Here is a 14836-nt window from a genome sequence, read left to right on the forward strand (position 1 = left end):
ACAACTATATTAATGAAATATAAATATTAACGTAAACAGGAAGTGATGCCATGTTTACTACTAGGGTTGCGGTTCTTCTGTGTGATTTTTTGTTGCCTGTGGTTTCTAGTTGCCTTTCTTCTCCCCCCACCCCTCTGTCTGTCTTTCCTCACATCCTTCCTTCTCAGCTTCTGCTGTCCTTATGGCCATGGCCGAATTTTGTCTTTGTCTAAAACAATTAGAAATAACGAATCAGACTTTCGGGCAAGCAGAATTGTGAATCCAGGTTCTCTCCAGCAGTGGTGGCAATTTCGTAATGAAATGAAGAATGGAGGTGGGGTTGTTGTAAAGTGGAGGTAACCAGGTGTGGAATAAGGAGGGAAAGTCAGTGGAGCAGCTGGGCCCTGTGGATGAGGCTGGGGAGGAAAGGGTGGCTTTTCCATTCCTAGCACTGTCTGTGTGACCTGTTTCAATGGGCCAATTGGTTGCCTTTCTTGAAAACATGGCTTAGAATTTCTGAAGGGAGAAAGCAACTTAAACTGAGAGTCCACGGAGAGTGGAGGTGTGGAAAGATCCCAGGAAACCAGCTGCTAGAAAAGCTATGAAGAATTGGGTAACATGGAGGGGTGGGGGATGGGGGAGGAGGTGTCGGGGCAGGACCTTCCCAACTCTTATAGTGAACTGAGTGAGGGAAAGAGGCTGGACAGGAGCACCCAGGCCTTCCATGCTGTCCATCAGGATGAAGCCCCCAGAGCACAGTAGCTTGTTAGGAGACCATGATAGCCACAGTCTGGGGCATGCTCCCCAGGGAAAAGGCTCATCCACATGGAGGCCTGTCCCCTTTGTATTCATCACACTGGGAGACTGGAAGAAGAGCCAGCTAGGTGGTGGTGCCAGCTTCTCCCTCACCAATGCCCTCCCAGGGCTCCTGTCCCACTTAGTTACAAAGATTCACCAGAGCACTAAATCCTATCCAGAAAAATACAAATAGAGAAACACATGACTTCAAAAGTGAAACCACAACCTATGGAACTGGCTCAGCTGGCAGAGTGCTCTCTGTGTACTCGGGAGGACTGGACCCGAGTTCTGATTCCTAGACACGCAGTAAAAGCTGGGCACGGCAGTGCATGCCCCCTAGCTCCAGCACTGGGAAGCAGAGAAAGAGGCACCATGGCCAGCCAATCCAGCAGAATCAGAGAGCTCCAGGGTCACTGAGAGCCTATAGGCCTAAAAAGGAGATGGAGTACGACTGAGGAAAACACTTCACACACACACACACACACACACACACACACACACACACACGCTCTCTTTTGTAGTCACAAACTATGTCCCTAAGCAGCAGCTTTGCAAGTGCCACCATTAATTACCTGACCCAGTCATCAGCCAAGCAGAGGATGCTACCTTCCGTATCTGCCCTGTACGCACTCAGTCTTGGCTCTCTTTTCTTCACGTCTGGCTAAAAACAATAGCAACAAACACAAAATAATGTTGGAAGAATGGGGCAGTCACTCTTTCTTACCAGTCCTCCTCATTAACAGCAGTGTTCTAGAACACAAGATGAAAGGTGTCAAAGGCAGAGCCAGCGGCCCACAGGCACCGCTTACAGCCCGTAGCCCTCTGGCTCTAAATAGCACAGGCCTTTTGGTGCTGCAAGCCCTTAACACATTTTCTCTTTCATTCTTAACATGAACACAACTGGAGACAGGGAACAGGTTGGGTGTGTTTCTGTCTTGCAGATAGCAACTCTGGAGCCTCGGAGACGGGAGGTGAGCTGCCCAAGGTCACAAGGTGATTCAGCTAGACAGTCTGGGAGAGAAGGTAGGCTGTTTATTTTTTTTTTCTCAAGAGTTTAAAAGGGTTTGTGGAGACTGGGGAAATGGCTCAGTCAATACCTGCCACACACTCAGGAGGACCTGAGTCCAGATCCCCAATACCCATACAAAGCCAGGTGTGGGGACACATGCCTGTAACCCCAAGGCTGGGCTCCTGGGAGAGTGCCTCACAAGAACCCTGGAGCACACTGGCCATAAGATCTGGCTAAATTTGTGAATCTTGGGCTTGTGAGATCCTCTGTTTAAAAAAAATGAGGCAGAGGCTGGAACTTTTACGAGCATACAGGATCAGAGTTCAATTCCCAGCACTCAAGTTGGGTAGCTCATAACCACCTCCAAATGTAGTTCTGGGGAATCAGAGCCTCTTCTGGCTTCCACAGGCCTACATACAAACCACACACACACACACACACACACACACACACACACACACAACACGTGAGACACAAATACAGACACATGCACTTACATACATATAGACACACATAGAAACACAAACATACTTAAATAAAATAAATCTTAAAAATAATTTTAAAATGAGGTGAATGGAGCCAGAGGAAGATGTTCAAATTGACCTTTGGCTTCTGCATATATGAGCACACATGTACTTGTGTCCCAACCCCTACACACACATGTGCACATACATGAACGTGTACACAGAACATGCCCCTCCCTCCACACAGTGGCTTCTCACAGTATCACATAAACAGAGCCTGTCTCTTAGAAAGCCTCAGGAATCTATCAAGGAAGGTTCTATCAGGGAAGGATTCAGGGACTGGGTGGGATGGAGTGGGGAGGGTTCTGTTCTTCGCACCCTATTATCTCCTAAACATTTCGAGTCTTTTACCGAGTGCAAATTTTCTATTACCAATTCAAAAATGTACGAATGACACTTGAAAGTCTCGACAAGAAGTAGCTGCGGGTGGCAGGTAGTCACCTGTTGAAGTGGCACAATCTGCTGCCCTTCTCCATCAATCTCCAGGAGGTAATTGGGTTTCCTGAGGAGGAGGAGGAACAGCGGTGGCTTGCCTTGGCAGGCATTCAGGAACTGTTCCGTCCAAGCTGGCTGTGCAGCTGTGTGTGGGGACCACGAGGACCTTGCTGCTAGCTAGTCCCGGGCCTGGTGCCCATCCGCTGTCTCACCAAGACCTCCCTGGCAAACCTCAGAGATGGTGGAGAGCCAATCCACCTTGCTTCCCCTCATCCATACCCAGGGCCCTGTTCATTCTAATCTTACCTCAGATCCATCTCCTGTGCTAGTCTCTCCTCCACCAGTGTACACAGTTGATGCTCAGCCTGGATGACAGGGCAGTCCCCTCACTGACCTCCACTCATTCCTCTGCTTGTCTCATGGTCAGTTCACATGGGCCCAGGTTCCTCTCCACTAGGTATGGTGCTGACTTCCCAAAGCCCATGGCTCCTAGGCCGTCAGCCTCTGTGCATCCCTTGTTCCTGCCATCTCACATTCCTGGCCTGCTCCATCCTCTTTGCAGTTGCTGTGTCCTGGCTGGCTGGTTGGCTCCCTCTCAGCCTCTGGGAGTCACATCAAGTTTGCCCTCAAGGAAATTTGCTCTGGCCTCACACAGTTTGTTCTGAGCCTCAAGGGCTGCTGGTCTGCTCTGTGGCTCTGATCACCTGGGGCAAATCTCTGCTGTGACTTTATTGTTTGTCTTCACTAATAAGACCACCATCTACAAGAGATTGACTTCAAAATCTGTGTGTGTGTGTGTGTGTGTACATGCTTACATGTGTTGGTGCATTTGTGGGTGAATATGCACATGTATACACACATGTAGAGGCTCAAAGCTGACGTTGGATGCCTTCTTCAGTTATTTTCCCCTTTAATTATAAATGCAGGGTCTCTCGCTGAGCCCAGAGTCCTCCAGCTCCAGCTAATCTACCCAACTAGTTTGCCCTATGGCAGAGTTTCCCAAATTGTGGGCTTCAAGGATCCAATGACCCTTTCACAGGGGTTGCCTGAGATGACTAAAAAAAAAAAAAAAAAAAAAAAAAAAACCAAGCAGGGCGGTGGTGGCACACGCCTGTAATCCCAGCACTCTGGGAGGTAGAGGCAGGGAGATGTCTGAGTTCGAGGCCAGCCTGGTCTACAGAGTGAGTTCCAAGACAACCAGGGCTATACAGAGAAACCCTGTCTTGAAAAACAAAAACAAAAAACAAAAACAAACAAAACAAAACAAAACAAACAAACAAACCAGAGATTTACATTGCAATTCACAACAGTATCGAAGTCATAGATATAAGGTAGCAATGAAAATAATTTTATGGTTGTGAGTCACCACAGCATGAGGTGTTAAGTATCAAGGGGTCACAGCATTAGGAAGGTTGAGAACCCCTGCTCTAGGGAATCCCACCTCTGCTCCTGAGTGCAGGCTTATAGGCAGCTATGGTGCCTGTGAAGCTCTTTATGTGGGTTCTGGGATGAGAACGCCAGTCTTCACACTGCATGGCAGGTGCTTTATCCACGTGATCTTAACTTGCAGAATAAGCAAGTCTTGGCAGCTATTGGCCAGACTGATCGAGAGATGAGTGGGGTAGCTATAAAGGATATGGGTGGGTGGATGATGACTAGTTATGGTTAGACAGAGGGACAGATAAAGGGGGGAGGGATAGAGGCAATGGATGAATGAATGGATGGGTTGGTGGAAGGGTAGATAAAGGGATAAGATAGGTCGATGGGAGCGTGGATGAATGGGTGGGTGGACTGATGGATGGTAGAAAGACAGATGACGACTGAATGGATATTTAGATAGATAGAGGGATGAAAGAATAAAAAGGTAAAAAGTTGTAGGGATAGATGGATGGAAAAGAAGATGGATGAATGGATGGATGAATGGATGGATAAATGGTCAGACAGGTTGTTGTGGGGTGTATATATGAATGGGTAGATGAATAGATGAGCAACCAGGTCATTAGACTGATGGAGGCGTAGGTTGGGAGATAGAGTCAGATGAATGGAAAAATAGATGTGTGTATGTATGCATATATGTATGTATGTGTATAAATGTATTGTGTATGTATGTATTTATGTATGCATGCATGTATATGTATGTATGCATATATATAAATATATGTATATGTATATGTACAGACAAATACCTGAGTGGATGGGTGGTAGAAAAAAATGGGTGACTGACTGGAGCCTGTTCAGCACACAGTGACCGCCGAGGTTCCTCCGCCCACCCAGGTAGCTCCTCCTGGTGCTCCATGCTGATGAGGCAGGGACTCAATTAATGAGGAATGAGGACTTGTAGCTGTCACCTCATGTTGAGATGTGCTTTTAACACTCAGGTACCTGCAAAGCCTTGTACAGTGGTGGCCCCAGGACCTCTGCTGTCTGATTCTGACTACTGTATCTATTTCTAAATCTCTCTCATGTTCTCCTTACAGATGGAAGAGAATCCTAAGGCAAGAATCAGGCAGAGCAACCGGGCACACATGCTAATGCTTGGGTTTGTTTTAACTGCTGACCTGACTAGCACCAAGCCTCTGGGCTAACTTGACACATGAAGGGGTGGGAAGGGGAGAAAGCTTTCAACTGATTTGGAAAATGTCTCCATTGAGCCTTCCTTCCCATTGCATTTTCTTTAATTACATTAGCATCTGCAGCAAGGCAGCCTCAGCTGTTGGCACAAGCTTGCACAGACCACAGTCACAGCACCCAGAGTAGTTAATTGGCCAGTAGGGTGGTGTGACGCCTGGGTCTCCCTGCTCTTTTGGCCCTTCCTAATGAGCTGATGAGTGCACTAAACAGCAGATGCCTGTCCCCTAGGATGGCTGCTGCCTGCTCAGCCAGATGTGACCCAGCCTGCCTCTCCTTCCAATGTCCCCTCCAGGGCAAAATGGCCGTTGGGGTTCTTATGGCATGAGAGACCATTCTATCTCCCCACCTGCTCTACCTGCCTTGCATATCCCTGGCACGGTCAAAGCTGGCTCCCTTCCTAATCCCTGCTTCTGTTTGAGCAGGCTTGATGATCTTTTATCAGTCACAGGAACAGGGTTTTCCCTCCCAGTGGTGCTCTGGGCAGCAAGAAATTGATATTCACCAAGACTTCTCCTCACAGACCTGACCCCAGGCCACTGTGAGCAGAAACATGCTGACCTCAGGTGGTCCCAGGCACGGCCTCACACGCAGGCGTAAATGCGTTGGAGGCTGAGGACTTGCCCCACCACTTGGCTGCTTCTTCGGTCTCCATGTTTTTCCATCATACTGACAGTGACCCTGCTTTCACTAGATTGCTGAGGATGTGGCCAAGGCATGGTAGCTGGTGCTGATGAGATGGACAGATAAACATGACTCTTGTTTGCTCCAACTGAAACGGCAGGTCAAGAGAGGCCCATAGCTTGTCATCATGGGAGAGCTATGGCTGACTTGTAACTATTAATCTAGTCTCTTCTACTGCTCAGGAGCTATTGGTTGGCCCCAGTTTGGCCCTAATCTCCAGATATGCTCCATCAAAGGCACAGCCTGAGAGTGGCACTGGTCGGAGCCTTCCACCTTAGGTTCTCCCCACCCCCACCCCACAGGGCCCACTGTTTCCTACTTGGACAGCCCTTCAAGTCGCCATGGTAAGAGCTTTGCCCAGACCTCCCTGGGACTTATGGCCCACTGGTTCTGCCTGGATCTTCCTTGTTAGATGGACAAATGGGCTAAGGCTGCCACTGACTATGACCTCCTGTTAAGGGTCCATCCTGGCCAAGTTTCCCAGTAGATGCTCGAGCAAGGCTTCTGTGGAAAGATTCTATCCTGGACCCTGTGGCAGCCATATCATGGGAAACACACAGCTTTCTGCAAACTCCCAACCCCATGGGCCTAGAATGGGGTTCCTTGGGGTCCCCCTGCTCATCAAGGAGAGTGAGATTTCCAGAACAAAATTCCAGTTGGGAGGAGGCACCACAAGAATGTGAACACACAGGTGAGGTGTAAGCCCAGAGCCAGGGAGGCCGAAATACCCATTTGAAGATGTTCACCGCCCTGCTTCAGGGCCCCCACTCCCGCCCCTTTCAAATCCCTATTGCTTTCTCTTAACAATGCCATTTTTCCCTCCTCCTTAAATCATGTCACCCTCTCTCAGGGGCTTCCTCCACATGCCCTGTCTGTGACAGGTTCTCCTGTTGGGTATGACTGTCACAACTCCAGCAGAGGTGGCACAGGAATGACAAAGCACTGAAGGTGCTGCCCCTCTACCCAGGCATGCAGGAGGGCACCAGAGGCCGCAGGTCTCCAGAAGGCAGAAGCGTGCGTTACCTGGCAGCATCGAAGCTGTCATAGGATCCCACCGTGTAATGCCGAAAGAGCTTCTTGCTGCGGTCCGCGCGGGTTTCTGCAGAGGGAAGAGAGACACTATTCAGCAAAGCTATGTCCCACACCTTGCGTGAGCTAAAGGCTGGATCTCCCTTTTTGGCCCCAGACAGGTTGACACCCCTCTTTACACAAGGACATGCATGGGAGATGGAGATGATTTGAGGGCCCAAGTCTGCAAAATGTGAGGATGATGTGAATCTTGTGCCCATTCACGGAAGGGCAAATGAGGCTCTGCAGAGCAGGGGCCATAAGCCTTCCAGTTATAACAGTGACAGCCACCTCATGTGGAATCTGCTAGCCCTGCTAGCCCAAAGATCGCTACCAAGGCTGGCAGGCCTCTGAATGTCTCGGGAACCTCCAACGATGGCTTTATTCCAGAGAGACATGATCAGGATTAATATCCTGATGACGGTTGCTTTCTACCAAAAAAAAAAAAAAAAAAAAAAAAAAAAGGCTAAACTAAGCACACACATGATTAACGCTTCTAATTAAGCCTTGCTTTCCTGACTCAGCAGATTCAGGCAGAAGATCGGTGGGAAATGATATGACGGTTGTAATTAGATTAGCAGATGGTAACAGGGCTGTGGGGGTACCGTGAAGCTGCATCTGCTGCAAGCCTCACAGCACACAGAGAGCTTCAAGGTATTCCCCTCACAGACAAGATTCCCTGCCCTGCCTCCTTCTGAGGTCCTGTGGAACTTCTGGAGAAATTAAGCAAATGGCTTGCAGAAAAGCCTAAGCTCCGAGAGTCAGGTGAGCCTGAGTTCAGTCTCTCCCTCTTTCATTCCAAGGTCAACATGATTATTTGTTTAACTCGTCCCTCCCAGTGTGGGTTAATGAGAGAGGCCCCGGGTCTTTACACACTAAGAGGCAGAGACAGAACACACCACTTCTTACAGGGAGGGGAGTCCCTTCCTCGGGTGGGGAATGCCTGAGGTGGGAGCTAGACTTGCATTTCCCAGCTAGCCTGGCACATGCTCAGTTCTCTCCGAGGGACGGCTGGGGCTCTGCTGTTCCTTTCCTTTCCCAGTCTGCCAGCTCCAGGCTTCCAATGCCTTCCTCAGCCATGACAATGCCACTCCTCTCCACACTGACACTCACCGCAGAGTGCTTCTGTGAACCAGGCCCTACTGTGAGCACCATTGCTGTACCCAGTCAATTGCCACCATGGAAACCCAGTGAGGTGCATAATATACACTCCGTGCAGCAACCCCTCTGCCTCTTCACTGGGATAGTGCCATCCTTGGAGGCCAGTCCAGACTGTGGGTCCCCTCTCCAGGGACAGTGTCTTATGTAAGTTAAAGCTGAAGGCATTGAGGTAGTCTAAATGTCAGGCTGTGTGCTTTACATCTCTAATCAACCACTCCTTGGCCTAGTACTGAAGGCACGCAGCACGAAGGCCATCGGTAAAAATGTGTCAACAGTTGCCAGAACTGTCCCCTCACAATATGAGTGGAAAGCAATGGCATTTGCAAACAAAACAAGCAATTTCAGCTTTAGAAAATGTACCCTTTCAAATAGTAAATGGGAGGCTCAAAGCTAGTTGTCAGGATTATAAATCTGCCACTTAGACTTAACATTAACCATAGATGTGGCATAGCTTCGAATCACTTGCAAGAGTCTCAACTGAGTAATTGTCCTTATCAGGTTGGTCTGTGGAAGGTGTCTACAAAGTGTTGTCCTGATTGTCTTAATTGGTGCAGGAGGGCCCAGCTCACGGTGGGCACACCGTTTCCTGGTCAGGTGGTCCTGGTCTGTCTAAGAAAGCTAGCTGAGCACTAGCCTGACAGCAAGCAAGCAGGCAGGCTCCCCCAAGGTTTCTGCTGCATGGCCTTGGCTGAGAATGAGTTCTTTGGACAGAGGTAACGCTGTATGCTGTATGGAATTGTGAGCAGGCCCGGTTCCAGGGCTCTGCCTTAAGTTCCTGCTCTGATTTCCTTCAGTAATGGACTGTGTCCTGCAAGTTTAAAATACCCCCCCCCCACCTCAGCTGATTTGGTAATAGTTTTATTGCAGCAACAGAATGTGACTAGAACATACGGAAGACACAAAGGGCAGTGAGCAGCAAGATGTTGGACTGCAGACGGAAGATAGTGACGGGGCTCTCATTCTCTGCTTACGCCCATCTCTCCCATGCTGTCGTTATCTGAATTGTAACAGCCCTGTCCCTCTCCTGCATAACCTGTGGGCATCTATTCACAGGGAGAGCAGGGGTGATTGGGTACATTTGACTGCTCATCACGACTTGCTAAGGTAACCAAAGGCCTCATCACACAAGGAGCAAAAAAACCCCAGTCCAGGGCATTGGAGCGAGAACTTGTGGACAAGGAGCACTAGCCAGGCTAGGGAGGATCTAGCCAAGCTGTGGACACCTGCCTCGCGCTTTGCCTCTACAGCAAAGGTGACCAGATATAGCCCTGCTGGTCTCTTGGCCCTGTGCAGGGTTTACAGATGCAAGACTTTCAAACCTAAGGGCAGGGATTACAAAGAGACTGGAGGAGGAGGTGGCCAGGACCCCGGGGGTGGGTGAGGGAGCCCAGGTATACCAGCCTTCTATGACAGAATGAGGTCCCCAGGGATCAGATCACCATGGAGGGGAACACGGAGGTCTGACTTTCCCTGGGACATGCATGCTCAGGTCACGCTTGTGCCCGGGCTAGGAAGGGTAAGTGAGACATGAAGCAGCCATCCACCAAAACGGCCCCTTACTAGTACTGCTCTGAGTTGCTCTGGTTGCCTCCATCCCCTGTGGCTGTCCTGTTCTGGTTGTCTAGGAAACCAGTGGATGCTCAGAGTAGGCAGGGTCTCAGCAGGGCTGGGGGCACAGGGCCAAGAACAGAGAAGCAGATGTGTAGTCGAATGCATGTGCACATACATGTACAAGTGTATATATGTGTGCATATTCATGGGTGCCTATGCACATGTTCATGCATTTCTGTGTACATGTTTATGCATATCTGAGGACACATGAAAGTGTGTGTGTGCATATATATATATATATGTGTATGGGAGACCTTGTATGTACAGGCTCATGATGACTGTGTGCATACATTCACATGAGCGTTGTGTGAGTACAGATGCATATGAGTATACATGCGGGCATGATTGTGTGGCAAAGCATGTGTGTTCAGGTCCATGGGAGTGTATACACACATGCATATATGAAAGTGCATGTATTCATATGTATGTCTTTATACAGGTGATTGTATATATGTGCACATAAATGTATACATGTGCATGCAGGCAAGAAAGCAATGTATAAACAGGTACATGTTTATTTGAGCATGTGAGGAGAGGTAAATGTATACATGTGTGTATGTGAACATACATGTGGATGAGCATCATCACAGTCATCATAACTATCTTCATCACCATCACCATCATCATCATCACCACCACTACCATCACCATAATCTTCATTACCACTATCACCATCATCTGTTGGGGTAACCATTTCTACATTGTGTGAAGATATGTCTCTGTATTTTCAATTGTTTAATTCTGTACCAGCAGAGAGCTAAATGCTGGCAGGATCCTGGAATTGTTATTTCTATGGCCTATCACCGGCCTCATATTTTGTAAATGTTCCTTCTTCCTTACTAGTCTAGAGGCAATCTAGAATTGTATATGATTGGCTATAATAAAGATCTGATGGCCAATAACTGAGCAAAAGTGGAGGGAGAAACTTGAGAGAGAGAGAGAGAGAGAGAGAGAGAGAGAGAGGGAGGGAGAAGTAGAAGGAGGGAGAGGGAGAGGGAGAGAGAGAGAGAGAGGGAGAGGGAGAGGGAGAGGGAGAGAGAGAGAGAGGGGGAGAGAGAGAGAGAAGAGAGGAGTGCTGAGAGAAGAAATGAAACGTAGGATATTTGCCAGCAGACACAGAGGTGAATACACAGAGTAGAGTGCGCAGAGCAGAGCTCCCCGTGGTGGGCCGTAGTGCCAGGATTAGTCAGGTTAAGCACCAGAGCTGGCCGGGAGGCTGCCTTAGCTAAAAGGCCTGAGCTTTAAAATATTAAAAAGCCTCTGTGTCATTATTTATCCTGCTGGCGGATCCGAACGCCCCAGTATAACCGTCTCCAAGTCTTCCCCTCACTGCAGCAGACTCCCTGAGCTGCTCTTTGCTTACAAGGCGCCTTACTAGATCTGCATCATTGCTGGTCATCCCCCTGCTCCAGCCCTCACAGAGCACCCAGCAGGCAGCCCCGTTTCCTGTCTCCACCTTAGAGAAGCAGCAGAGTGTGGTGATTAGGCATAGGTCCTAAAGCTAGACTAGTGGAGTTAGTTCAAAGTCTGGCTCTGTCACCAACTGGCTGTGTCTTGTCTTGTCACTTGTGATGTGGGGACAGCACCAGCCCTACTCACACAGGTGTTCCTGAGTGATTGGAGGAGAGGTGTGTGTGTCATGTTGGCTACAGCTATCATATGCCACACCTTAGGTTCAGAGCTTCATCTTCCCAAGCCTTCCGAAGTCACATAGTTCGTGAGAGGCAGTGTGGGCCTCCAATCCAGCCATCTACAACACAGATGGCCATAGTGTAGATACACCCTTACCCAGTATCAGTTTTGATCTGGGATAGATGGGTGGGCTGGGTAGTTCTTGGGACCTTTCCTGCACTGTGACAGAGCTGTTTTACGTTAGATCCAGTGTTTATCCTTCACCAGATCTACACTATATACTGTGTGCCGACCTCCCTCTGGAGCCCCATAGGGTGCATAGAAGCAGGCACAGGATGCAAGTAAGAATTCCCAGAACAGGCAGGGGAGCAGGAGGCCTGAGGCCCATGAAGGACAATGGCCAGGGCAGATGAATCTCACTCCATTCTTCAGGGAAGCACCAGATCATTTGAACCTGACACGTCACCCTCCAAGCTGTGGCTATTCCACCATGTCTCGATGCTTGCTAAAGAGGCAGGAGACCTGCTGTCTCTCCTCAGCAGACCCAGTAGAGATCTCCAGTTCTGGGCACTAGTAGTTGGCATAGGACTCTGATGAGGCCACCCCTGTGACCTCATCTGGTGCAAGGTTCTCAACCTGCTGCTGTGAGTCCCACTTCTGAGGCCTCCGAGGGTGGCCTACCATGTAAGATGATGAACAGGATCCAGAGAGGGGCAGTGAAAGGGACAGACAGACAGAACACAGTGGGAGCTCCAGAAAGTTCTTACTTCTAACACACAATCCCACTTAATGTCATTTCTGTGACGATGCGATTTAGCTTCCTATTGCTGACAGCACAAGAGCCCCGACAATACATGTATGGACCATGTATACTGGTCCATTGATGGCTAGAGGATGGGACCTCAAAGGAGCAGCCAGTCGTAGAATGGCACTGTCATAGAGTCTGTGCCCACACCTCCTTACTGGAGAGTTGGTCTTTTCTCCTTGCCATATGGGGTTCCTAGCAAGGTAGTATCTCAGATGCCGGGGCATACCCCCAACCTGTGAGAATATCCAGATGTGGTCCATGTTGGTCTAAGCATCATTGTGGTCTCTGACTCCACCAGTCCTATCCAGTGACCCTCGACCTGTGTGTGGAGTGCAGCCTTTCTCTGAGACATTCTGCAGCCTGGATTCTGGGTAAGCTTCCTCTGTGTGAGGTGGGGGTAGTTAAGTATTGGGAGAAGGGTCCTGCTATGGAGGCCATGGGCTCTGGTCTGGAAGGTCATGAGAGCCATTGTCATGCGCCTTTTGTATTTCTCACCTGCACGTGTGCTCACATCTCATTTCTCAGCTCTCTTATCCAACAGATCTCTTTCTAATAATATAAAAAATGTATTTATGTGCAGGAGCCAGAGGAGGCCAGAGGACACTGGATTCCCCATGACTGGAGCAGGCAGTTGTGAGCCAGTGGATACCGGTGCTGGGACTCAAACTTGGGTCCTCTGAAAGAATACCAAGTGCTCTTAGCTACCGAGCCATCTCTCTAGGCTTTGGTGGACCTCAGACATTAGTACCAGCCAATGTTGAAGCCATTGTAGCATTCCATGACATGATCAACATGCCAAGAGCATTGTGGGACAGCTACCCAAGAGCATGGAGCCCTCATTATGGCCATCACTGCTTTGAAGGAGACTCTGAGGAACCACTGTGCATGTGGCAAGAATGTGAACTGTCTTTGCTGTCCCTTGTCTGACACTGAGGGATACTTGTTTCACGGCATCACACAGGGAAGCTGGCTGTGACTGACATGTGTGGCCTTTTCAATTGTACAAGGCAGGCTGTTCCTCCACTTGGGCTCTGGCGCTGTACAGCTACCTCTCTGTATGCAGCACTAAGCGTCCTGACAGATGTGTATAGCAGAGGCCTGATAACAAGACAAAGGCCAAGTGGGGATCTTATCAGAATGAACCCCAAACTTATCATGAGCAAGCAGCCTAGCAGAGGAAAGGAATGCATCCTGACATAGCAGGCAGCAAACCTGAGTTCAGATCCCCAACATTCATATGTACGGCTAGCATGGTCACACATGCCTGTAACCTCATCAGTAAATGGGGGAAGAGACAAGTGGTGTCTTGAGAGTCATTGACCAAGCATCCTAGAAGAACATGGAGAGCTTCAGGTTCAGTGAGAGACCCTATCTCAAATCAGGAAGGAGGAGAGTGATAGAGGATGCACAGTGTTTCCTTTGGCTTCTATGTGCACACACAGGTGACTGCACACACATAATTATATAGCTGGGAATTCCACACGCACAATGTAGAACATGTGCCTTTGACCAAAAAGAAGGTCCCTTTGTGGATGATAAAGGGGCAGACAAGCCAGCCAATCGAGAGAGAACTATTGCTTCCTTCACTGTATAGAAAGTTCTACAAGTGTCTATAAGACCTAGTTCCCAGCCAGGCCTCCTTTCTCACCCAGCATCAGAGTTCCTCACACAGTGGCTGCCCTGCAATGACTGCAGCATCCCAGAGTTCAGGCATCTTTATCATCCTTTTGTTTGTTTGTTTGTTTGTTTTTGGTTTTTTTGGATTTGGTGTTTTGTTTTTTGTTTTGTTTTTGTTTTGTTTTTTGTTTTGTTTTTTGTTTTTGTTGTTTTTTTTTTTTTTTTTTTTTTTTTTTTTTTTTTTTTTTTGAGACAGAGTTTCTCTATATAGCCCTGGCTGTCCTGGAACTCACTCTGTAGCCCAGGCTGGCCTCGAACTCAGAAATCCACCTGCCTCTGCCTCCCAGAGTGCTGGGATTACAGGTGTGTGCCACCACCGCCCAGCCATCTTTATCATCCTGATCCAAGGGATCACCGTCTTGGACTTGTGAAGTAGCTTCCTGTCTCCAGGTTTCCTGGTGATTTGTTCCACCTATCCAACTATGACCCCTAGTGACTTGGAAGGAATGTGAATCCAGTGATGCTATCAGCCCTGCCCCTTCCTGCGCCTTCATCCCCACAGTGTCCATTGTTCTTTGCTCCTAGAAGACGTGCAGATCTGCATTTCAGGGCCTTTGCATTGGCTAGAATCTTCTTTTCCCAGTGCTGATTTCACTGTGCCAACAGATCCCTGGCTCCTATGACAACCTGGCCACGTGGGCACCCAGGATCTCTGGTAAATGAGTGAACATTGGAAAATTGGTACCTCCATCTGCTTGGTCTGGCTGTGATGGGCTTAAGGCTCTACAGAGAATGCTAAGTTAGTGCCTCCCAGAGGCTGCTAGCATAGTGCAGAGAGCCTGTCAGCACAGGGGAGCCCCCAGTTCCAGCCCTGGACAAGGC

The 14836-nt window shown here is 48.9% G+C and overlaps 1 protein-coding gene across 1 annotated transcript in view; it reads right to left on the reverse strand.

Annotated features, from left to right (window-relative positions):
* The window catches only part of Shank2 (SH3 and multiple ankyrin repeat domains 2), a 391984-nt gene that overhangs the window by 158313 nt on the left and 218835 nt on the right, over window positions 1–14836 (reverse strand). Inside the window, exon 13 of the mRNA XM_052194528.1 lies at window positions 7081–7156. Within this exon, the coding sequence (XP_052050488.1) occupies window positions 7081–7156 (76 nt within the window). The remainder of the gene's footprint in view (window positions 1–7080; window positions 7157–14836) is intronic.

This window comes from Apodemus sylvaticus, chromosome 1 (assembly GCF_947179515.1).
Source record: "Apodemus sylvaticus chromosome 1, mApoSyl1.1, whole genome shotgun sequence".
NCBI classification, from domain to species: domain Eukaryota; kingdom Metazoa; phylum Chordata; class Mammalia; order Rodentia; family Muridae; genus Apodemus; species Apodemus sylvaticus.